At 33.9% G+C, this 27,645-nt stretch overlaps 1 protein-coding gene across 1 annotated transcript in view; it reads right to left on the bottom strand.

Moving 5' to 3' along the window:
- AGPS (alkylglycerone phosphate synthase) overlaps window positions 1–27,645 on the bottom strand; it is a 143,547-nt gene that overhangs the window by 63,136 nt on the left and 52,766 nt on the right. Inside the window, exons 6-10 of the mRNA XM_042949222.1 lie at window positions 25,796–25,867; window positions 24,364–24,443; window positions 19,387–19,467; window positions 4,675–4,800; window positions 2,074–2,182 (exon numbers count right to left, since the gene is read on the bottom strand). Coding sequence (XP_042805156.1) covers window positions 2,074–2,182; window positions 4,675–4,800; window positions 19,387–19,467; window positions 24,364–24,443; window positions 25,796–25,867 — 468 coding nt within the window. The remainder of the gene's footprint in view (window positions 1–2,073; window positions 2,183–4,674; window positions 4,801–19,386; window positions 19,468–24,363; window positions 24,444–25,795; window positions 25,868–27,645) is intronic.

Raw genomic sequence — 27,645 nt, 5'->3', positions numbered from 1 at the left:
TATCTTACTTTATTATTAGTTTACCTTCCTTAAATTCATACGATAATTTACTATTGAGAGAGGTAGTCCAGTCCTTTAGATCCAGTTTAAACTATTTTAAAAGGCATGAAAGACCAAATTATCTCTCCAGCCACCCTATAATCCTTTCCACTCTACCCCTAGACCTGCTGCCTACTCCACCCTACAGTTGGATCTTATGTTCCAGTTATATTGAAAAATTCACAGCTTCACAAGGCAGACATAGCTTGTTCTCACTTTTAAGTCTGCCATGCAGTTCTCTCTGTAGGCAACTCCCTCCCCACCTTATTCCCTCAACTCCTTATCAACCTTCAAGGACCGCTTTAGGTAAGGCCCCTCTGGAGAGGTCTTCTTAAGCACCCATCAATGCAAACTTTGTCTATATTTCTCCTATATTTACTTCTATCATACAATTTATCATACTGTATTATAAAGGTCAATTATTACCTGTGTCCTTTAGTGTAAACCAAAATTTTTAAAATACTAAGTGATGGAAGAAAAACAAAATGTTTGATATGGTTACCTGAAAAGATAATATATATGTATAAAGTTGACTCCAATTGCATCAACAGTATAATTAATAACAATCACTTTTGGTGCCTGGATGGCTCAGTCGGTTAAGATCATAACCATGATCTCATGGTTCGTGGGATGGAGTCCTGCATCGGGCTCTGTGCTGTCAGCGCTTGGGATTCTCTCTCTCCCTCTTTCTCTGTCCCTCCCTGCTCACTCTAGCTCACTCTCTCTCAAAAATGAACATTAAAAAAAATTATACAAAAAATATTTTTAAAAATACCTATCAGTTTTAATACCTATTTGTTATTCAATTTGACACCTGATAGCAAAAAGTTACATATTTTAGTTAACTTTTAGATGTGTTAGTATGAAAAGTTGTAGAATATTTATCAAAGAATTGTATTATTTTAAGAGAATTTAACATTTTTTATTAAAAATGTAGTTCTATTGTTTCATAGAAGAGTATACTTATCAGAAAAGGAATGAGAGTAAACTGTTGAGACATCTTGACAAAGGTTTATCATTATTATGAAAAAAATATCTAAGCTGTACCACTGGTCATCAAATCAATGGTGACCTCTACCATGTCACTGAGACACAGTTTAATTTTTTCCCTCCTTGATATTACTATCAAAAGATAAAATTTATGCCCTTTCACCTTAGTTTATTATAATTGCTCTCATATCCATGAATAAGCTAAATGTTTTGAAAGTCTATCTTTTTTTTTAGCTTGTACCACCTTCTAAATTAGTAATGAGTTCTTTCATTAATTTAGAAATACTAGTTTTATCTTATTTCTCCGAATTTAAGGGATATCCCTCTCTACCATTCTACAAATTGAAAAATAAAGACTATGTTCATCTTATCCATAAAATTCACCACATAACAGTTAGTTTGCAATATAGAAGGAAGGTTAGTTTCTTCCTGATCAGTACAGGAATGAAATGTTTTGTATAAGATAAAGAACTACATTCTAGTTCACCCAGCATTAAGTAACCAAGCAAAGAATACTAGTTAAGTAGTAAAAACAAAAACAAACAAAAAAAACAAGTTTTAAAAGATATGTAAATCAACAGAATTGTAAATTCCACTTCTTCAAAGAATCAAATAGCAAGTAACAAAAGATACAACTATAGAAAGACAAGACACTAACACAATACTTTCTCAGTCCCTTCCCCCCTGATAATTCAGACAAGAATAGAGAATAATATAAAATTTTAAAGCAAACTATTTTAAATCTTAACAGCTACTCTTCCTAAAATCATGGACTGAAACGTCTAAAATAAAAATAAAATACCAAAAAGACTAAGTTATCTCTAAAACTATAAAAAACCAAAATGTAAAAGGATGTTTAATAAGATGTTCTCATAATAAAAACTACTATGAAGTACTAAATTAAAGTAATAAAACTAAAAAAAAATCACCTTTACATACATAAAACACGCCTTTCTTTCAAAGATCTTATATCACAATATCACAGATTTTCACAAAACTAGTCACTAACCTCTATTTTTTCATACTAAATTTAGTTATATTTACCTTCAGATCCCATGATGAAGTGATGGATATCAGGGCCTGTTGACATACGAGGTCCTTGACAGCTTTTTTCTATTATACCTCTAGGTGTTACCATTTTTATATGAACCACCTGTTTAATACAATGCACGATATAAATTCTACATATTTGTCAGTGAATGGTGTGTGTGTGTATACACACGTCCATACATATTTAAAAAAAACTCTACTTCTAAAAACATTGGATTAAGTGATAAATGATGACACCCTTCAGAATTCTAGTACCTTCTAATAATTCTTAGACTAAAAATAAGTTTTATATAACTTTAAAAGGGGGGGAAATCATTCTAATAATATTAATGGTTTGGGTATATTCATCATCTTAAAAAATGAAAAGCACTTTTCTTTAAACCAAATTTAGTTTGGTTTAAAGAACTAAAGGATGAAAAAAAATAAGCAATGGTCATATTTTAACAGGTTCATTCCTTCACTCGTTTAACAATATTTATGAAGCACTATTATTCACATCAAGCACTGATCCACATGCTTAGAATTCTAAGAAAAAATTTATTCTTGCCTTATTCCCACCCACAACTTATTTGCTTTGCCCACTTAGTAGAAAAGAGTGAAAAGAATGAAATATTAATTATGATCAGGTCAAAAATGGGATGAAGAGGGAGATGATGTGATTGAATTAAAGAGAAGAAAAGAGGGGTGCTTGGGTGGCACAGTCAGATAACCATCTGACTTCGGCTCAGGTCATGATCTCACCGTTCATGAGTTCAAGCCCTGCATGGGGCTCTGTGAGGACAGCTCAGAGTCTGGAGCCTGCTTCAGAATCTGTGTCTCACCCTTCTCTGCCCCTCCCCCACTCATGCTCTGTCTCTCTCTGTCTCTCTGTCTCTCCCTCTCAAAAATAAACATTTAAAAAATCAAAAAAAAAAAAAAAAAAAGAGTAGAAAAGAGTTATGTGTGTAGTATAGGTCTCACACCACTAAAGAAGTAAGCATATTGAAGGGTCACTCAAAAATAGTTCCTGAGATCCAAATCAGGAAATGGTTAAGTGAAAATCCAACACATTTTTGCAATGCCTTTTTGACAGATAAACAAAAATAGTCTATTTATTATTTAAGGAACTGAGCAGAGGACATCAATAATTCACAAAATAAAAACTAAAAATCACCAATAAGCACACTTTAAAAGTTTACATTCAGAAGCAATTAAAGAAATAAAAAATTAAAAGACAAAAATATAAATAAAAGGTCCAGTAAAATCAAGATTCTCATAATGCTAGTGGGAATGTTGATTAACAATTTCTATGAAGCAACTTGGCTATAAAGACCCAAAGACACAAAAACATATAAACATCTTGATGCAACAAATCAAGCTCTAGGAACCTGCCCAAAGAAAGTGATTAAAAAGATGTATACTAAAGAAATTACTAAAAAGGATACTTTCCCCTTTATTTTCTACAATTTTAAAATCAAGAATAATTTAAACATTCATTAATAGGGAGTTACTTTAATAAACCATGAATTATTGGTAAAAGAATTATATGCATTCTAAAAATAATGTGTACATCTATGTTCATTTATAAGTTAATATATTGATAACAGTTTAAAGAGTAGATCAAACACAGCATCATTCTTTTTTAGATTAAAAGCTAGGTATACGCATGCAAATAAGCACATTAGGATATGTGCTTATAATTTGTGATCTTAAGGATTTTCAAAAAAAGGATTAAAATAAATTACATGCTTTAGCAGTACTAAATGTTTGCTTAACTATGATAAAGTTTTTAACAATCCAATAGCAAAAGGATTAAATTCTCTCCTCTGAAATTGAATTTGCAAAAAAAAAAAAAAAAAAAAAAAAATAGTGATTTCTAAAATATCCTCAATTAAAAAAAAACAAGGTAGTGCAAACATTTTAAGTGTTTATAATACACACTTAAAATAATTCTGTGCAGTGAATGTCATTCTACTTTACAGAAAAGGAAACTGAAATTTAGAAAGGTGATCCAATTTGTACAAGATCATACAACTACTCACTGGAAAAGCTACAGATGGAACAAATGATACCTAATCCCTAGCCAGGATGTCCATAGTTAAATTATTCTCGCACTAATTCCAAGACCACTGGTACCAGATGAGCTAAAATAAAATGGGGTGCACATAAACCATTATTGGTGATACTGCCACCTACTAGGACCTTTTCAATCAGGCTCTTTAATTGTATACAGAAAACAATTTTTAAGAAAATTAAGTATAAACTCTCCTAAGGCACAAAAAGAGTAGCAGTGATGAGATCACCTAAATAGACTAAAACCTTGGTAGCTGAAGACTGAGGCTCCATGAGGCTTATAAAATAATATTTATACATTTTACAACTGATACTATGAAGCATCTACAAAGCTTAAATATCAGTCACTTGAAAAGGAACACTCATAAATAATGACCACATTTATCTTTTAACTGCCTCCATTATACATAGTCAACTTTACTATAACCAAAAAGGGTATACTTTTGGTAGGGCTCTACCATCCAACTCTAAAAAAAAAAGGCTTTAATCACTTTATAATAATAGACTAATCAATTATTACATAATAACCAGAAAAAAATTTACCAGGTCCTCAATATTGCCATAGATATTCTTTTTCATGCCCGATGCCCGAGTAGATACCCATCCTCCCACAGTGCTGAATTCCAGGGAATCCGGTTCATGACCTGTACAATAACCACTTTCTTTAAGCTGAAAAACAAAAAAAATGTAATATTTTACTAGTGAAAATGATCCCATTTAACATAGCACTCAACACATTAACTCTTCACACTTTAAAATGTCTACTTGTCACTGGTATTTGGACTCATTAAAACCTATATAGAAAAAGAAATACTTTTATCATGCTCATCTAAAACAATTTTTAAGCTTTTGCCTAGTGGAAAACCTTACAAAACTGAAAAATGTGGACCAAAAGACAATTCCACAGGTTTGCTAGCCAATCTTCTTCATTAGATCCTTTTATTTTAAAATACCAACTACTCTCCCTACTTTGTTTTTAACCACAAAGACACAACTTAAGTACTTATGGAGATCAGATTATGCTTAAATAACTGCCAACTTCACCTAAACACTTTCAATAAATAAAGCACTTAATCTCCTGATCTCCCTACCCTAATATAATATGCAGCAGGCCTGCACAAAATCTAAGCAAATTGCCTGTACTTAATTCTCTCAAGGAGTCATGTGTTTTAATGTACAGCCATCTGGCTAGGTTTCCTGTATGTAATACCATCATTTATTTGTGATGCAGATCATGCATTCCTGTACATTAAATAGTCACTTGTTTCTCATTTTTCTATATTAGCTTGGCTTTGCCATCTGCACAGCACCTGAAGTTGAATGGATGCCCTTTACTGCAACACCACCAAAGCCATTCCACTGAAATCATTTTAAAGACTCAGCCATCTCACGTCAAATGGTACAGACACCACCATCTGCACATCCACTGTCTACTGCACTCAAGCCCATCAATCTGTATTGACCGTTTTGATAGTCATCCAGTTAAGCAACTGCTTCTATTTTTCAAGTAAGCCATGCAGAGATGTAGAATATGTCAGCTATGTTTGTATCTGTTAAGTATGGTGTAAAAGTTGTGATCCAAAGTGAGAGAACCTGGTAAGTTGCAAATTATTTATCTTTTCTAATTGTTTTGCTAGGAAAAAAAGATTTAGAAAGACATCAACTGTTAACAGATTATTTTCACTAAATATTCAAAATGTTTATTTAATTTTAAGAGGTTATTAACTACTCACAAATAAGGAGCTTAAATACATGAATGAACAATTTTAAAATGAAGATTATCAGACTGTTATTTTATATTTCTTTCTAGTTCCCAATCTATATTTGTACTATTTACTCTCAAAAAAAAAAAAAGACCACTATTACTCAATTTTTCTGAAATTAGAAGAAAAAGAAAAAACATTCATAGAGTGCCAGAAGCCGAGCTCTCCAACCAGCCTGATGGCAGGGCCCGGGTGTGGACGGATGGGGACTGCAGGGCGGCCCACCGACAGTGAAGCTTCTCGTACTCCCGCTTTTATGCAATTTGGCCTTAGTAAAAGTACCTGGGGAATTGTCTGTTGGGGAACTGCCCTCGACAGGCCCCCTGAGAAAGAACCATTGGGGAAGGAAATAAGGTTCCGCAAGGAAACTGTGTGGCCCTACATCTAGCCCTTGCCACCCCCTATAAAGACTCCTCTACCTAAAGGAAGGATAGCTTCATATATTTCCCAGCCAAGGAGGGGACAAATGGATTTGATTTGTGTATCTATGGGCACAAGTTACTCCAGCCCCTAAGCCCACTTGGCCCCCAGGAGGCATTCCAGATGATGATTGAACCTAGTGGGCTAAAGTACAGAATGGTTCATTAGTTCCTAGGTGCATTGTCTCTCTGAGAATGCATAAGGTGTGGGTTCCTAAGGCCCTCTTGGCCCCCTCCTGGCACCTCGGACCAAGGCGAATACTTTTGTTCCTTGAACCACAAATGGTTGGGGGAAACAACTAAGAGGTCATGTCCCTATAACTGTTCCACTTGAGGTGTTGATAGATGACCTTTCATGAAAACAGCAAAGCAAATGCTCTATAGATTATAGATAAACATAGATACATAATGAAAATAAAGTAAGAAATTAATCAATAAGCAAAGGGCAGGAGGGAATGTTATGAGAAAATAACCATGTTATTCCTTAAAGGGTGATTACACATAGGAACATTTTTAGAATTAGGTAATGCTAGAAAACATAGATGGCGCATGCTACAAGGAAATTGCTAACAAATATAATGCCATGTTTGCCACAATAAAGCGGCCTGCTTTCATAAACAACACACTGCTGTTGTCTGTGTCCATTTTTATTTTTGTTTTGTTTTATTTTCACTTTTTCGCCAACGCCGTTCATCCTTCGGGAACCTGCTGGAGCTGGACTCCGGCAATAGAGCACTTAGATGTCCTAAGCACTAAACAGGGAGTTTTCACATATTCTCATGACAAAATCTCCACGTTACCTACACCAAAGCAAATTAAATCTATACTGCTTCTGTAAGTACATCAATATTAGATGTACTAATAATATGCCTCCTATGTCTGGTAGGCTAGTTCATTACCTTCTCCAATTATAAAGTCATGTAAAGCTATGAAATGAGGATACAAAAAAGAAAGAAAGAAAGAAAGAAAGAAAGAAAGAAAGAAAGGAAGGAAGGGAGGGAGGGAGGGAGGGAGGGAGGGAGGGAGGGAGAAAAAAGACTGTCTCTATGCTCAGGGAGCTCTACCCAGCACACCATTTTAAATCTACTTCTTTAAAACCTAACAACCTGCCTACTAGGTAAGTGAATAAGTGAATGGTTAAGAAGCTGAATTTGAAACTTGTCATTTATTATTATGCTTCCCAGAAAATTTGCATGCTACAGTACACTAACAAGAAACAATTTTTGGCATATAGTTAAGTGCTTAATTAATGGTATCTCTGACCATATACATTCAGCCACTTCTTTTAAAAGTCTGTGCCTTTGCTGTCTTTGTTAATGCCATTAGCTGCTAAGAAAAGTCTGAAGAAAGATTTACAGATTTAATTCATACAGTTAACCAAATATCCTTTTTTTTTTTTAATTTTTTTTTTAACATTTATTTATTTTTGAGACAGAGAGAGACAGAGCATGAACAGGGGAGGGGCAGAGAGAGAGGGAGACACAGAATCTGAAACAGGCTCCAGGCTCTGAGCTGTCAGCACAGAGCCCGACGTGGGGCTCGAACTCACGGACCGTGAGATCATGACCTGAGCTGAAGTCGGACGCTTAACCGACCAAACCACCCAGGCGCCCCCAAATATCCCTTTTAAACAGAATCACCTCTCCTCTCCATCTGTATGCCATAAAAAGGAATAAGAATATTATCTTACTCACTTCTGTACCCCATTCATTATTAAGACAACAAATATTTACTGACTCCTTATGCTCTAAGGCTCAGAAATATTACTAAGAGCAAATCCTAGATTGTAGAGCTTGTTATTATACAGACAAAGAAGGGAACTGAAGTTAACAAGAAACATAATTAAATTAAGACAGAACAATTAGAAGTGTAATGAAGAAACTAAAAGTACAGCAGGGACATCTGCCTCTACCCAAGTTGAAGCAAAAAGGAACTAGATTTACCCTCTCACATGAAAAAAACAAAAAACCCCAAACAAAAGTCTTTAAACACTGGACATGAGGTAACAAAGGACTGCTTATGAGAAAGCAAATAAAGGAAACGAACACTATGACTGTCCCTGGCTTAACTCCCGGCTGCAATGCAGAGAAAGGGAATCCAGGCACAACTCTGGAAAACACTGTGAGGTGAGGAGATGGGAGTTTGGAGTTGTGGAAAACCAAAGCATTAGAATTCACAAGACAAAGTACCAAAGAGAAGAGAGCAGCACAGAGAGAACCCTGGAGACTGGCAGATGGTCCCCCTCAAGTAGTCAGCAGAGCAATGAAAAGCACATACAAGTGAGGAAACTACACAGGACCCAAGGAAAAAACAATCCAAACTGATTAGAGAAAAGTACCAGGACTCATACAGGGCCAGAAACCTGTTCCCACCAGCCTGACTTGGAATACTTTTCCTTCACAGAACATGAGGTAGAACACCCAGGATGGTCATTCCTCAGTAATGAGGAATGATTAGTCTCAGATTGAGCACTTCTCTGAATCCACCTAAAAGATCACAGAAGCAATAACTAAAGGATCAAACTATTTCCAAATAACTACATCCCAGAAAAAAGCTAAAAAATACTTTTTATAGAATTGAAAAATATCTAAGACCTAGTAAGAGAATATTCATGATGTCTGGTACTTAATAAAAAAATTACTAAGCATACAAAGAAGCAGGAAAACACAACCTATAATGAGGAAAATAATCATTATGAGGTGAATAATCAAACCAACCTAGAACTAACAGAGATGTTATAATTAGCTGACCAGGACATCAGAATAGTTATTTAACTGTATTCCGTATGTTCAAAGAGTCGACACAGAAAACACAGAAAGACCCAAATTAAACATCTAAAAAAAGTAAAAAATACAATGTTAGAGATAAAAAAAAAAAAATACACTTGATGGGGTTAAGCGTAAAACATACTCCACAAATAAAAGATTAGTGAACTCTAAGACATAGCAAAAGAAAGTAAAGAAAAAACTGAAAAGAGCAGCAGTGAGCTGTGGAACTTCAAACAGCCTAATGCATGAGTAAACAGTCCCTAAGGGTCAGGTAAGGCAGGGAGGGACAGATATTTGAAGAAATAATAGCCAAAAATTTTCCAAATGTGATGAAAACTATAAACCAAAAAATAAAGGAAGCTCAACAAATCTTCAATATAAGAAACACACAAAAAACTACACCAAGTCCATCACAATCAAAATATTCAAACCAGAAATAAGAAAATCTTAAAAGCAACCAGAGGAAAAAAACACAGAATGTACATACGAACAAAGATAAGGGTAACATCTAATTTCTTGTCAGAAACAGTAAAGTGAGACAAGAGCGAAGCAACATCTTTATATTACTGAAGGAAAAACACTGTCAACTTACAATTCTACACTCAGTTAAAATATCTTTGAAAACACAGGTGGTGACCTCGAACTAATAACCAATTAAAGCAAGATTACAGGATACATGATTTATACACAAAATTCAATTGCTTTCCTATATACCAACAAGGAACAAGTGGAATTTAAAATTTAAAACATAATACCATTTACATTAGAACCCCCCCAAAATGAAATACTTAGGTATAAATCTAACAGATGTGTACAAGATCTGTGATGAAAACTCTAATGAATAAAATCAAAGGTTTAAATAAATGAAGAGATATTTCATATTCATGGAAGATTCAACATTATCAAGATGTAAGTTCTTCCCAAATTGATCTATAGATTCAGTGTAACAATCCCAATCAAAATCCCAAGTTATTTATAGATATTGACAAACTAATCCTAAAGTCTATATAGAAAGGCAAAAAAGCCCAGAATAGCCAACACAATTTGAAGGAGAACTAACAGCCAGGAAGTAGACTGACACTGCCCAACTTCAAGAGTTACTACAAAACTAAGGAATCAAAACAATGTGGTTTTGGGGAAAGAACCAAAAAATAGATCAATGGAACAGAACAGAGAGCCCAGAGATATACTTAACTGATCTTAGATAAAAGAGCAAAGACAAGGGGTGTCTGGGTGGCTCAATCAGTTGAGCATCCAACTTCGGCTCAGGTCATGATCTCACAGTTCATGAGTTTGAGCCCCACATTGGGCTCTGTGCTGACAGCTCAGAGCCTGGAGCCTGCTTCAGATTCTGTGTGTGTCTCTCTCTGCCCCTCCTCTGCTTCATGCTCTCTCCCTCTCTCAAAAATAAATAAAAACATTTAAAAAAATTTTTTTAATAAAAAAAAGAGCAAAGGAATACAATGGAACAAAATAGCCTTTCAATAAATGTTGCTAAAACAACTAAACATCCACATGCAAAAAAAGAAATGAATCTAAAAACATCCATTACAAAAATGAATTCAAGTGGATCATAGACCTAAATGTAAAATGCAAAATTATAAAACTCCCAAAAGATAACAAAGAAGAAAACTGCAATGAACTTGGATACGATGTTTAGATATAACACCAAAGACACAATCCGTGAAAGAAATAAGTGATAAGCTAGACTTCATTAAAATTAAAAATGTCTGCTCTGCAAAAATAATATAAAGAAATTATAAGAAAAACCACAAGCTTGGAAAAAAAAGATTGCCAAAGATAAAAATAATAAACCCACCTGATAGAAGACAGTTATCTCAAATAATACAAAGAACTCTTAAAACTCAACAATAAGAAAACAATCCAATTTAAAATAATGGGCCAAAGATCTTAACAGACCTCACCAAAGATAGCAAATAAGCCATAAGAAAAGATGCTTCACATCATATATTCTCAGGGAAACAAAAATTAAAACAACAAGATATCACCTATATGAACGGCCAAAATCCAGAACACTGACAACACTAAATGCTGATGAGGACATGGAGCAACAGGAACTCTCATATAATGGTGGTGGGAATGCAAAATGGCACAGAGCCTCTATGGAAGACTATCTGGTGGTTTCTTACAAAACTAAACATACTCTTACCATCCAGAAATTCTCTACTTTGGTATTTACTCAAAGGAGTTGAAAACTTATGTCTACATAAAAACCTGCACACAAATGTTTATAGCAGCTTATTCACAAATTGCCAAAACTTGGAAGCAACCAAGATGTCCTTCAGTAGGTAAATAGATAAATAAGCTATGGTAAATTATTCAGTGCTAAAAAGAAATGAGCTATCAAGCCATGAAAGGACATGAAGGAACCTTAAATGAATTATTACTAAATTAAGGCAGCCAATCTAAAAAGGCTACATACTCTATGACTCCACCTATAAGACATTCTGGAAAAAGCAAAACTATGAAGATAATAGAAAGGTCAGAAGTTGCCAGGAGTAGGAGGGAGAGAGATGAGTTGAGGATTTTTAGGGTAGTGGAAATATTCTATATAATATTATAATGTTGGATACTTATGTCATTGTATATTTGTCCAAACCTATAGAATATACAACACAAAAGTCAACCCTAAGATAAACTATGAGCTTTGGGTAATTATGATGTGCCAACATAGGTTCATCCTTGGTAAAACAAACAAACAAAAAACCCCACCATTCTGGTGAATGATGTTGATAATGAGGAAGGCTATGTTACGTGTGGGGACAGGGGACATATGGAAACCTCTGTACTTTCTTCTCAATTTTGATGTAAACCTAAAACTTCTCTAAAAAACCTTAAAGTGTTAAAAAAATGAAATGAAGATTTTTAGCAAACAAAAGTAGAAAGAATTCATGAACAGCAGACTCACACTAAAAATATTTAAAAGAAATCCTTCAAATTTAAGAAAACAAAGAAACAAAGAAAAACAGAAATGAACCAAAAAACAGATTCTTAACTATAGAGAACAAACTAATGGTTACCAGAGGAGAGGTTGGTGAGGGAATGGGTGAAACAGGTAAAGAGTATTGAGAGTACTCTTATCATGATGAGCACTGAGTAATGTACAGAACTGCTGAATCACTGTATTGCATCTCTGAAACTAATATAACACTGCATATTAACTATACTGGAATTAAAACAAACTTAAAACAATAAAAATAGAGGGGCACCTCGGTGGCTCAATCAGTTAAGTGTCCGACTTTGGCTCAGGTCATGATCTCGTGGTCTGTGGCTTCAAGCCCCGCGTTGGGCTCTGTGCTAACAGTTCAGAGCCTGGAGACTGCTTCAGATCCTGTGTTTCCCTCTCTCTCTACTCCTCCTCCTCCCTCCCCAAATAAATAAACATTAAAAAAATAAAAATAATAAAAGAAGGGAGCACTTGGCTGGTTTAGTCAGTAGAGCATGCAACTCTTGATCTCAGGGTCATAAGCTTAAGCCCCATATTGCATGTAGAGCTTACTTAAAGATAAATACAATGCTGTCACAAAAAATAATAAAAGAAGTCCTTCAAGCAGAAGGAAAATAACATCAAATGGAATTAAAAACATTGGAAAGGGTAACTAGGTGGATAAATATATAAGATGGTTTCTTTTGTTATTTAAATATCTTTAAAATAAGATAATTGATTATTTCAACAAAAGTAGTAATAATATATTGTAGGCTTTATACCATATGTAAAAGCAGAATATATGACAACAATAGCAAAAATTGGATGAAGGGAAAATGAATATAATACTGTAAGGTTCTTCTACTAAACTCTGAAGTGGGGTGTTATATTATCACTTGAAGATAGACTGTTTTAAATTAAAGACATATACTATAAACCCTAAAACAACCTTTACAATAAAACAAAACGTTATAGCTAATAAAGAAACAAAACAGATAAAATGGTATCAAAAAACATGTTTAATCCAAAAAGTTAGTAAAAGTGGAAAAGAAAAAAAAAACAGATGGAAAATACAGAAAACAAATACCAAAATGACAATTTAAACTGAACCATGTCAATAAACTACATTGAAGGTAAATGGTCTAAATATCCCAATTAAAGGTAGAGACTGTCAGGTTAGATAAAAAGGAAAGACCCAATTTTATGGTGTCTACAAGAAAATTTTTAAATATAAAAATAAAAATCAGTTAAAAGAATGGAAAAAGGAAAAGATATCCCAAGTTAACAACCATCAAAAGAAAACTGGAATGGCTATTTTAATATTAGATGAAGCAGATTTCAGAGGAAAGAAAATGGTTCATTAATCAAGATGAAAAGAAGAAAACTGATAGAACTGCAAGGAAAAAAAAAAAAGACAGGTTTACAATGATAGGTGATAGGTTAATTCTCCTCTCTCAATAAATGATAGAACAAGTAGACAGAAAATAAGAAAAAATACAGAACACCTAAACAACACTGTAAATCAATTTGACCTAATCGACAATTGTAGACTACTCTCAACCAATAGCATCAGAAGACAAATTATTTTCAAGTATGGATAGAACATTCTTAAGACAGACCTTACTGTGGGCCATAAAAGAAATATCAATTAAGTTGAAAGGATTCATATCATATAAATGTTTTCTGAACACAATGATATTAACATGGAAATCAGTAACAGAAAGATGCCTGGAAAAATCCCCCCAATAATTAGAAATTAAATAACTTGTAAGTATCCAATGGTCAAAGAAAAAAATCAAAAAGGAAGTAGAAAAATAAAGTACGTTGAAATGAATGAAAATGAATAGACATATCAACATTTGTAGAATACCACTACAGCAGTAGTTGGGGGAAATTTAAAGTAATGAAAATCAGCTTTATTTAAAAAGAGGAATGGCCTCAAATTACCTTATCTTCCCCCCTAACACACAAAAAAGAATTTGACAAAATACAAAATCCATTCCTAATAAAAACTCTGAAAACTAAAACAGAAAAAACTTCCTCAACTTGATAAAGGGTATCTACAAAACCAAAGCAACAACAACAACCTATAGCTAACATCACACTTAATGGTAAAGGACTAAATGCATTTCTCCTAAATCAGGAATAATGCAAGGATGTCCACTTTCACTTCTTTTCAACATTGTATTAGAGCACAAGCCACCACAATCAGGTGAGAAAAGGGAATAAAGGCATACAGATTGGAAGGAAAGAAGTAAAACTGTCATTATTAAGAAAGGACATGATCATATATATAGAAAATCCAATAGGAGCTATAAGAAAACTTAGAATTCATGAATTTAGCAAGGTTGTTAGATATAAGATCTGTACACAAAAATCAATTGTATTTCTACACTTTTTTCTTGTGTACTTTTTTAGTAATCTCTAGACTCTCAAATGTATTTATACATATTAATAAAGAACATTCAGAAACTGAAAAAAAATTTTTTTAGGTTTATTCATTTATTTTGAGAGAGACAGAGATAGCACGAGTGGGAAAGGGGCAGAGAGAGCAACAGGAGGTGGGGGGGAGAAGAGAGAGAGAGAGAGAGAGAGAGAGAGAGACAGAAACAGAGACAGAATATCCCAAGCAGGCTCCACACTGCCAGCACAGAGCCTAATGCAGGATTTGAACCCATTAAGCCGCAAGATAGTGACCTGAGCGAAAACCGAGAGTCAAACGCTTAACCAACAGAGCCACCCAAGTGTCCCCCCCCGCGCCAAATTTTTTAAATATCATTTACTATAGCATCAAAAATATATATAATACTTAGGGATAAAGCTTATTTTAAAAAACATGAAGGATTTTACAAAAAAAACACAAGCTACTACTAAGAGAAATTACAGACATAAAAAAAACTAGGGACATACCATGTTCATGGGTCAAAAGAATCGATATTGTTAAGAGGTCAGTTCTCCCCAAATTGACACAGAGTCAATGCAATCCCAATCAAATCTCAACAGGCTTTTTTTGTTTAAACAAAAGTTCACAGGTGATTATAAATTTCATAGGGAAATACAAATAACCTAAAATAGCCAAAACAACTTTGAAAAAGATTTATGATACAGCTGCAGTGATCCAAACTACCTGGTACTGGCATAAAGATATACAAAAGATCAATGAAACAAAATAGAGCCCAGGATGCACACATATATGGACAACAGACTTTTTATCATGGTGCTAAGTCAAATGAAAAAAGGGTAATCTTTTCAACAAATGGTGCTGAAAATACTGGATAGCCATATGCAAAAAAAAAAAAAAAAAAAAAGAACTTCAATCCATCCTTTGCACCATACATAAACATTAACTCAAAAATCTTCAAAACTCATCAGAAACTTGAATGTAAAATAAAAACTATGAAACTTAAATGGGAGAAAATTTTTGTATCCTAAGCTAAAGCAAAGCATGACAGCAACAGCATGATATATAAAGTAAAAACTTAAATATGTTTTGAAACTCATCAAAATAAAAAACATCTTTTCTTCAAAAGGCTCTGTCAAGAGAATGAAAAGACAAGCCACAGACTGGGAGAAAATATTTCTGAAGTATATACCTGCAAAAGGACTTATATCCAGAATATGTAAAGAATTCTCAAAACTCAACAATAAGAAAACAAACAACCCAATTTAAAAATTGGGCAAACTGGGGCGCCTGGGTGGCGCAGTCGGTTAAGCGTCCGACTTCAGCCAGGTCACGATCTCGCGGTCCGTGAGTTCGAGCCCCGCGTCAGGCTCTGGGCTGATGGCTCGGAGCCTGGAGCCTGTTTCCGATTCTGTGTCTCCCTCTCTCTCTGCCCCTCCCCCGTTCATGCTCTGTCTCTCTCTGTCCCAAAAATAAATAAAAAATGTTGAAAACAAAATTTAAAAAAAAAAAAAAAAAAAAAAAAATTGGGCAAATAACTTGAACAGACACCTCACCAGAGAAGATATATGGATGGCAAATAGCACTTGAAAAGATGTTCAACATCACTACTAACTAGAAAAATACAAATTAAAACCACAATGAGATACTGTAACACATCTACTAGAATGACTAAAACATTAACAAATATTGGAGAAGATGTAGAGAAATTGGAACTCTTACACAGTGCTAGTAGGAATATAAAATGATGCACTCTGGGAACATGTTTGGTAGTTTTTCAAAAATGTAAATATGTACCTACCATTTGATTTAGCCATTTCATTTTTTGATTTTTTACCCAAGAGAAATGAAAGTATACGTCAATACAAGGATTTGCACATGAATGTTCATAGCAGCTTTATTTGTAACAGCCTCAAACTGGAAATAATCCAAATATTCAACAATAAGTGAATGGATAAATAGTGGTATATCTATATGATGGAATACTACTGAGCAATAAAAAGGAATAAACTAATTGATACATGCAACAATATTCATTAATCTCAATTATGCCTAACGAAAGAAGTCGTACCCTCAATCTACCCTCAAAAAGAGTGCATGATTAGATTTAGTACAACTGTAGCACATTTGAACAAATCTACAGTGATAGAAAGCAGATCAATGACTGCCAGGGGTGGGGGTAAGACTGGGATAGAGAGGATTATAAAGAAGCAAGAGTAAATCTTTGGGTTTGGTACATGTGTTCATTATTTTGATTGTGGTGATGGTTTCATGGTTATACTTGTGTACCAAAACATATCAAGTTGTACATTTTAAATAAGTGGAATTTATTGTATGCCAATTATACCTCAGTGAAATTATTATAAAGTGAAACAAGAACAAATGACTCCAAGGATATTGCCCCAAGCTGCACAAGAACTGAATTCCCATCAACTGAGAATGAGAAGGATAAAGAATAAGCAAATTGTGAAGGGAAAATGGAAATTCAATTTTTAAAATATTGAGTTTAAAATGTCTATTATATATGCAAAGTGGAGACATCAACAGGGCAACTGAAAATATAAGTCTCTATAGAGTTCAAGAAAGAACTCTAAGATGATGTTATAAATATAGAAGACTTTGGCACATAAAAGGAATAAAGTCAGCTGTGCTTCAATGAAGTACAGATAGTGCTCAATAAAAATTAGTGAAATGAATAAAAGTTCTAAGCACTTTACATGATTAACTTATTTCTTCCTAAAATATATATAAAGTAGGAATTATTACCTCTATTTCATAGATAAAGAAACTAAGGCACAGGGAAACGAGTCCTTGGGAGTAAAAACGTAAGTCACACATCCCCAGACTATTAACTAATAAAATACAGTAGCCAAAACTTTAATAAGCCTAGAAACAAATTCCCAAATCCACAATTGACATATTAATGACCTCTCTTAAATTTTATATATATTAAAATCAGTGTAAATCTATAAGCTGAAGAGATTAAAACCTGTGCTACCCAGCTACTATATTTGTGTCATTTAAGAATTTCTAGAAGGAAAAAGCAGGATGTTTTAAGCTGGTTACCTCAGCTGATTAAGAAACTGAAGGGTACAGAAGTTTAATGAGGAAAAACTTGAACTGGGATTGAAACAGCTATAGAAACTACATTACAGTCTACTGGAGGCAAAAAAGAAAGTTCTATATTGGCATTTAGGGAAATGAACTAGTAGGTAAAATATCAGAAGTTCCTAGTCTAGGAAAATGTCATTTAAATTTCAAGGAAATATGTTCGTTGAATTTTAATTCTAACCTTTAAAAAAAAAAAACTTGGAAAGGTTAAAATACTACATCAAATGCTATAATCAAAGACATAAAATTAGAGACATGAAAGGCCACTTTTTGTTATAAAAAAATTGCTGTGTTGCTAGGGCCTCATTCAGACATAATGGAAGACTAATACAGGACTTTTTACAGGTTTTTTTTCATTAAATACTATTATTCTGCCCCACTTAAGTTCATCTTGTGTGTGTGTGTGTGTGTGTGTGTGTGTGTGTGTGTGTGTGTGTATTAAGTTCATTATATTATAAACTATAGTAATTAACAAAGGTAATTACTTTGACTTCTATAAAACCTTGGCTTATTGAAGATCTTAACACTGCCTCAACCAATATGTTCAATTTCATCCAGTTCTTAGTTCATTAAATCAAAAATAAAGATAATAATCTAATTTTTTTTTCAAAGCCTTTCATCCAGAAATGGTCAGTAGCATACCAATTTCATTCAACTTTTTACCAAGAAATAAGGAAAAAGACAATTAAAAAAAGATCGACAACCATCTCATTTCCATGTCCCATTAAAATGTAGAAGGGAGGAGTCTCTGTAACTCAAGTAGAACAAAGTGGTATTATCAACAACAAATTAAACTTTCTGATTTTTATTTACAACAGCTGAGGTATAGTCATCCTGACCCTGTTTGAGGCGGTTGAAAATCAATACATTTTAATAATTACATGCTTAGAATCCATGAAAGGAACCAAAAGCTTTCCAAAAATTCATCAGGATACCAAAAAGTGTTACAAGGTCTCCAAGAGTTTGACTAATTCATGAGATGGGCAGTTTTCAATGAAATTAGGCACTTGAAAGTTCAATAGCAAATACCAACATCTACCCAGTTGATCCAATTTATCATCAACTTCTGAGAATTCTATGTCCAATATGTTTCACTTTGCTCCATTTCTACTCTTTTATTGTCACTATCAGTTCTTGCCTGAATTATGCCAGAGCCTCTTACCCACCTTCATGTGCCCTCCATCTATCCTCCACACAGGAGCTAGCCAGAACTACCTGAATACAGAGGTAAAGTTCAAACTTCTAGAAGGGGCTTTATAAGGCTCCTTTATAGTCTGATCTCTTCATGTTTTCCTGGCTCTATCCTCTACCACTGCTATACATACACCCACCCAACATATAGAATGTGTGTTCTCCCACAAACACACACTAGACCTCAGCCACACTCAGCTGTCTGCAGGTCCCCAAGAGCAACAGCTGCCTTTAAAGCCTCTGCACCTGCTGCTTTCTCCGACTGGATTGCTCTCTCCACTCCCATTAACTTTTTTGCTTTCACTCATCCTGAAGTCTCATTTTAAAAGCTGCATTCTCTGCAATACCTTCTTTGTCCAGTTCCTTCCCTCCTAACCCCATGTGATGAGCCATAATACCCTGCATTCAGCCTTCACCTTGCAATTCTCATTCTGAATCATAAGTGTCTATTTATCTAATTTTCTATTGTAATGTAAGCCTTCCAAAGGTAAGGGATGGTGTCTTATTCACTACCATATCCTCAGTATCTAGCTCAATGCCTGACCCACAATAAAAGCTGAACAAATTTGCTCAGTGAATGTACTGTGAAAGGTACTCCATTCATAGAGAGGACATATAGCAATTTTGAAAATGTTAATTAAAGGAAGTAACATACCTGTCTTTCCAACTCCTGTCCTGTTATACCAGCCTCTACATGAGCTGTCAGATTGTTCTCATCAACCCAGAGGATTCGATTCTGTTGCAAATGAAGAAAAAATTCTCATCTCCATGAACTATTGACATTTTCTCAGGAAATATAGCTTCCTAATTCAAGGTAGCAAGTTACAAGACAGAAAATAAGCAAGTAGGGTTACCCTCACTACAAAATTCCATTTATCCCAGACTATAAAACATGACAGACATAGCAACTTAGGCAGTATATCGCACAAGAGTTGGTTTAAAAGATAGACTCTGTCTTTATTCATTATCAATTTGAATTAAACTGTACTTACCTTACGCAAATTATTTAACTGTCTACTTTTAGTGCTTCCTCATTGTACAGTGTGAATAGTAATATTACTCATAAGGTTGGTGTAAGGATTAAATGAGATGCTGCACATAAAAGCTTAGTATATGGGGGCACCTGGCTGGCATAGTTTGTGAAGTGTGCAGCTCTTGATCTTGGGGCTGTGGGTTTGAGCACTCCACACTGGGTGTAGAGATTACTTAAAATAAAATCTCAAAAAAAAAAAAAAAGTCTTAGTATACAAAGTTCCTGGCATTCTGTAAATACATCTGCACTACTATTAATAGTTATAAATCATATCTAACTTAAGAATATCAGAAGATGGCCATTGTGAGATCAAAAAAAAGACATGTGCATATAGTAAATGGCATTCCTACTATATTTTTAATCCAAAATAGGACCAGAGGCTCTGGGTAGGAAACAAAGCACACCCCTGCTTCCTACTTGAAAAGAAGAAACTGAATATCATCTGGCTCAACTTACAAAATGTTTACAGAATGTTTTTAACATTCTTATTTGACCTAATTTTTTATATGTATGAATTACTTTGTACTATTAAAGTCAGACTTCTTTTCCCTTCTATTTGGCTGAGCAAACAGATTAACATATAGACCTTCTTCTGGATCCCACAGAAGCTTTCTTTGCACTTTGATATTTTCAATTTCATGGCAATAACTAATGCAGGTAAGTCTAGCTAATAACAAAAAGGAAAGAACGCAATAGACAATATGAAAATTGTCTGCTTATAGCCCAAATTTGAACACACACAAATCACTGTACTGTTTAATTCACAGGATTATGATAAACATTAAATAAGATGACATATGTGAATGTAATTTTTGTTTTATGTTATGTAAAGCTATCATTTTAATTATACTCTCACAATAAGACATAGTAATTTCAATATAACTATGGCAAATGAGTCTTTTGGTCTGTACTAAACTGTAAAGTAAAAAGACAGAATCCAGTAATCTGAATAACTTACACACTTCTCCCCTAGTAGACTGGTTGTTAAAGTGATTACATGCTTGTGGTAATTATACACCTTGTATCTACCAGTGGTCCAAACATATTTTTGGTAGATCAAAGAAACTGAAAGGAGGCAAAGAAAAACAAACAAACACCTTTATGGGCACTCATAGAGAAACCTATAGAAAATATATAGGATACCCTATTATATCTAGTATACACTACCCAATACAAGTTAATAATAAAATAAAAAGTTTGAGATCAATAGGTCTTAGTATTATTGTAGATATTTAAGTAGAAAACTGGCATTACTAATTATCATATTTTGTACACATTGTATCAGAAGTACTCGTGCAAAATCTCGCACACATACCTTATCAACTTCAAAGCAAATCACAATTATAAGTACCACCCATCCACTACAATATTTAGGAGAGTTTAACATTAAAGGCAGTGAATACACAAGGTTTTTCTACAAAATAAATGGCTAAAATTCTGCCATTTAAAATTCTGCTACAGAATTTTCAGCATCTATCTACTCAATGTAAAGACTTTTATCTCATTTAATCTTCACAATTACTTTCTGTATTATTACTATTTTACAAATTCAGTAACAGATTTAGTGGTAAATTTGTACACAGTACACAGAAATTCAAAAACATTCCAAAGTCTATTCCAGAACAGGCTACTCTTAGGTAATCTTCTAAGGACGATTCTTCTCTTAAACTCAGAGATAAGGACAAAGGTTAATGGGAAACTTTACAGAATAATCAGCCTATCACCATCTGAACACCTGCTGATTTTTTTTGTGTGTTTTTTTTTTCCACTTTTTTTTTTAATATATAAAATTTATTGTCAAATTGGTTTCCATACAACACCCAGTGCTCATCCCAAAAGGTGCCCTCCTCAATACCCATCACCCACCCTCCCCTCTCTCCCCCTGCTGATTAATTTTAGCAATACTTAAAGTGGACAGATATTATGTGTGATGTGACATGACATAGAAAAATATGTCATCATCTACAAGATAATCCTTGCTGAAAAAAAATTTTAAAGCTATGCCTGAATCTAACTAGACTTTATATCTAACTTCCAGGTCAGAGGACATACAAAACCTAGAGGAAGAGTTAAATGATACTAAGATGAAGTGACAGGCAAATTAAAAATATGATATAATTTATACTACAAATCACCTAGTTCCTCCAAAAGTCAGCAATATTCAAAAAAGAAGAAAGATAAAATGGGACTTAAGGAAACAACCAAAAGCTAACGTGGGTCTTGTTTCAATCCCCATATGAACAGATGAAGTATAAAATAAAAACAATTTTGAAACCACTGTAAAATCTGAATGTGAAACTATGTTAAATGACACAAGGAACTGTTTTTAAGTTTGCCAGGAGCAACAATAATATAGTGAGAAAATGTTCTTTTAAAAACAGATACACAGAATAACTAAAACTACCATTGTTTGTGGGGGTGTAAAATGGTGCAACTACTGTGAACAAAGACCTGGAAATTGCTTGTAAAACTGACTATGTACCTACTATGATTTAATTCCACTCTTACATATTGACCTAATAGAAATGAAAGCTTATGTTTACAAAAACACCTATTCAAGAATATTCATAATAACTTCATTTATAAAAGCCAAACCTGGAAAGAGCATAGGTGTCCATCCATAGAAAAATGGATAAACAAACTATGGTATAGTTATATAATACAGAATCACTCAAAAGGAAATAGAAATGCACTAGTGATAAACTCAGGAACAGAGTAATCTCAAAAACATTATACTGTGTGAAAGAAACCTGACACCAAAGAGTATGTAGTATATGATTCTGTTTATATGAAGTTCTAGAACTAAAAGTGATTTACTCTGGGTGGTCGAAGAGGGCTGGGGATTTGTTTGGAATTTTCTGGTCATAGAGATTTGACTAGCACAGATGTAGACATTTGTCAGAACTCACGGAAATGTACGCTTAAGATGTGTGTATTTTATGTAAGCATGTCTTTTACCTAAAAAAAAGAATTATAAAAAATCATAAACTTTCAATCCTAGTAATGATATACAAGCCAAAGTATTTGGGGGGGAATGGTAGTGATGTCTACTACTTTAAAAAATATCCAACAATAAGATGGGTTCATGGATGGACAGAGGGAAAGAATGATGGTGGTGGGTATATGAGTGTTCATTGTAAATTTTTTTCAACTTTTCTGTGTGGTTAAACATTTTCATAATAAAATGTTACAAAAGGAAAAAAACAGATACACAGAAATATTTACTTGTAAGTAGCATAATATCAGGATTTGCTTTTAAAATAGTAGAAAAACGGGGGCAGCTAGGTGGCTCAGTCAGTTGAGCGTCCACCTTCGGCTCTGGTCATGATCTCACGGCTCTTGGGTTCAAGCCCAGTGTCAGGCTCTGTGCTAACAGCTCAGAGCCTGGGGCCTGCTCCAGATTCTGTCTCCCTCTCCCTCTGCCCCTCCCCCACTCACACTCTGTTTCTGTCTCTCAAAAATAAATAAACGTTGGGAAAAAATAATAAAATAAAATAGTAGAGAAACAAAGGAAGATAAAGCCAATATTACAAAATGTTAATAATTCCTTAATCTAGAAAATGGATATACTATTTTACTTTGCCATTTGAAAAAAATTTCTAATTAATCAATTAATTAAATTTTACAAACCTGTTTATACTAATGAAGGAATATGCAACCATGAATATTGTTGTTCATATAAAGATTAAGTTCATACCCAAATTAAAGCTTTAACATGGCACAATGTCCAACTCTTGGACCACCATCAGCCAATATGTCACAAAACAATCCTATCATTCAAATTAGCTCTTTATTCTTCCACAAGCAAAAATGCAACAGCATTAAAATTTGGGGGGACAGGAGGCACCTGAGTGGCTCAGTCAGTTAAGCATCCGACTTCAGCTCAGGTCATGATCTCACAGCTCGTGAGTTCGAGTCCCGCATCGGACTCTTCTGTGCTGACAGCTCAGAGACTGGAGCCTGTTTCATTCTGTGTTTCCCCTCTCTCTCTGCCCCTCCCTGCTCATGCTCTGTCAAAAATAAATAAACATCTAAAAATATTTTTAAAAAATTGGGGGGCAGGGGTGCCTGGTTGGCTCAGTCAAAATCCAACTCTTGATTTTGGCTCAAGTCATGAACTCATGGTTTGTGAGGTCGAGCCCTGTGCCTAGCCTCGGGCTCTGTGCTGAGAGAGTAGAGAGCCTGCTTGGTATTATGATTCTCTCTTCCTCTCTCTCTGCCCTTACCCCCTTTCTCTCACAAAATAAATAAAGAAAATAAACTTTAAAAACAAATTGGGGAGACAAGTTTTGGTGTTCCAAATTAACTTTAACCAATATTATGTGTTTTGCTTTTAACAATACAAATCAGGTCATCTACTGTATCAATGACTCTCAAATTAACAATTTCTCAGGCTAATTTGGTAGAAACCACCAATATCTGTGCCTAAAAGTGAGTGAACTAAGCTTTCTGGGACCTGAAGACAAGGGTGAAATATAATGATGAAATAAATTTAAAACAAAATGAAAAATATACCTTTATAATGACTACTAAGACTGAGTCATAAAGAGTTTTTTAAACCAAACATTATCTTCAAATAAGTCTAAAATTTTCATATACCATTTGTGAAGTGTCCAAAGAAATAATTGTTCTTGTCTCATCTGCAGGACACATTAAGCCGTATGATACACTTGTTCCTCCTGCCAAAATAGGAAACAACAACGCTATGTTTAATATTCTATTTTTTAAGCTAAGTTTCTAGGGCAAATTCCTAATACAAAGTATACAAATAGGCCCACTAGAAAAGTAATACCTATTTCTACTTTGCAAAATGTAATTTGCAAATGCTAACACACTAAAAGCAAACTCACCTTTATTTTATGCTGCATGCCAAAATGAAGAAATATTATGGAGCTGAAAGCAATGGGATATGGCTCCATCCCCTGGGCACACTCAAGTGAAGCCCCTAGCAATTTGTGAAACTCCAAAAACATGATTAGAAAAGTTCTAAGCTAAAGATTACTGTGGAGATATCGCTTAAAAGAAAAAATACCCTTCCTAATTCAACTAAAGACACCTTACCTTAATTGTGAGATTCATTTATCATTTGAAATAATATATTCTCATACAAAAAGACTTTAATAAACTAGAATATAAACAAGTTAAAGTTGCCTGGATTACACAATATTCAAACAAATTTATATGTCAATAGTGAAAAGATGATTTTAATATAGAATAAATAATATATAGAAGTATGTAAACAAAGTACTCCTGTTTTACATTAACATTTGTTATCAAACGAAAAATGCTTTCTTAATACCAGTACAAAATAATACCGTGTTCTCAGTAAACACTATTTGCTTATCACAGTCCTTTGATATCAGAAAAATATTTCCCTGAAAGTGACACTGTAGTGCCTTTTCTCCATGAATTTAATTCAACCCAAAGTATAAGCGGAAGAAGGAATCTGGAGCTCCTGATTTGTTGGGGTCCCACTTCCATTCCATCAATGCTAACTGAGTTAGTGAAGGCAATTTCCTTTGGCTTGTGTAAATTATTAAAAGAATGTGGTTCATAAAAGATCAAGAGAGATCAAATTTGTCTTTAAATGCAAAGCAATGCTGTTTTTCAACATTAAAAGGTATTGTGATCTGGTCATCATTGCCTTAGTTGATCTTTCACACTGCATAGCATTCCTTCTCAAAAGTATACACTGGGTATATTTAGCCTTTGAAAAATAACATTCTCTCCATAAAGACAAAGGTTATAAAGTAATTGCTGAAGTGGGAACATTTTCTTGTTTAAGCATTAAGTCACAGCATCAATTAGCATCCATATGGGAAAGAAGCCATGAGCAACATGTCTCAAACAGTTCAGGTAAACAGACCTACTATAAAATGAACAACATAAACCAATTTTTCAGAAAAAACATATCATAATTACAAGAATGTTTGCTTTCAAGAATGATGGCACAAATATTTAGAATATAAATATCTTAAATTAAAAACAACACATTTACATAATATTAAAATTCAAAAGGCATAATACCTACCACCAATTGGTATGATACAAAGGTTATATTTGCACGCTAGATTCACAATCTTAACTACATCATCATGACATGCTGTTGAGAAAAGGGAAATAAATTAATCACAGGGACATGAGTAAACGCTAGGTAACCCTGCAAAATGAGGGTCTATTAAGTTCTTTAGTGTCTTTTTCATCATTTATGTACTCTTTAACACATTAAGTGGCTATATTAAAACAAAATGTTTATTATTTATCTTTTTAACTTCTTGTTTTGAAATGATTTCATACTTACAAAAAAGTTGCAAATAAGGTACAAAAAATTTCCTTCACCCAGCAGCCACAAATGTTAATATCTTACATAACTATAGTTCAATTAACAAAACCAAGCAATTTACACTTACACGATACTATTAACTAATTTACAGACCTTATTCAAATTTTGCCAATTGTTCCACTAACGCCCCCTTTTCTGGAACTGCCAATCACACGCTGCATTTAGCTGCCACGTCTCCTTACTCTTCTTTAATCTAAGACAGTTCCTTGGTCTATTTTGGATTCTCATGACCTTGACACTTTTGAAAAGCATGGGTCAGTTATTTCATAGAATCTCTCTCAATTTGGGTTTCTATGTCTCCTCATGGTTAAATTCAGGTACACAGTTAGGCAGGAATTCCACAGAAGTGATGCTGTGCCTTTCTTAAGAGCTACATCTAGAGGCACATGATATAGACAGGTCTCATTTCTAGTAATGTCAACTTTCATCATTTGGTTATAAAGAAATCTGCCAGGTTTCTCTACTATAAGAATGCTTTAATTAGTAAGTATCTTGTAGGGAGACACTTAATCTATATAAATATTTCTCATCATACTTTCACCCACTTATTTTTGCATTCACTGATGGTGTTTCATTCTATTTTTAAACAAATTTTAAAATACTATACATAATATACCACATATATTCCTTTCTATTGTACACAACTGGCAGAGTACTCTTTATCAGAGTGTAAACTATATAAATAACAAATACCTGACAGCAGGCGACTTTAAATACAAAGCATAAGATGCTAAACCTCAATTTGGCTAGCAAGAGGGCATTAAGCCAGGGAGCTGGCATGGCAAAGAAACTATCTGAGAAAGATTAATCTCCTGATAACATGGAATGGCAAGGAAGAGAAAAAGACTTGAGGCAAGGAAATTATGCAAAAATCAAGTATTATTTGCTAAGGGATTGAAAGGGAAATTTAAGGATGTAAAATATACAAATGAATATCCATTTATGAAAGTAAAAATACTGCTCTATAAAAGTTATCATTTCTTAGGTTTGTTTAAAGCTAGGAATATGTCATTTGCATCATTCCAATTTTTAATGAAGATTCACTTTCAAGCTTTCAGATTAAATTTATAAAACTTACTATTTGTGGTAAAAAAATGTATTAAATGGAATCTTAGTTTATTAACAACTAATAAAATACCCAAACATGACTATCAAAAACCTTTAACAAGGCAAAACTACTTCTAGGATTGTCAACTAATCAAAAAGTTTCTTTGACCATGTCATCTGACATGGCACTCCTTCATCCCACTGCTCACCTAGATTCTTGAGGTATGAAACATGATGACAAAGGGAATATTTTAGAAAAACTAACCTCTCAAGAATATATATAGGGTGACCTGGAAGAACAAGAAACTCAGAGTGTGAGAGACAACATTATAGACTGCTGCGAAAATTCAGCTATGCATTGATAAGGGCCTGGTTTGAAAACTAACATGGAAAAAAAAAATAGAAGGACAAGGTTGGTAGGGACTGCCATAAAGAACGGATTTTATAGAACAAAGAAACTTTTGTACAACAACTAACTCTGCATGTTTCCT

Source organism: Panthera leo, chromosome C1 (genome assembly GCF_018350215.1).
Source record: "Panthera leo isolate Ple1 chromosome C1, P.leo_Ple1_pat1.1, whole genome shotgun sequence".
Classification (NCBI taxonomy): Eukaryota; Metazoa; Chordata; class Mammalia; order Carnivora; family Felidae; genus Panthera; species Panthera leo.
This window is presented reverse-complemented; position numbering and strand designations above follow the sequence as displayed.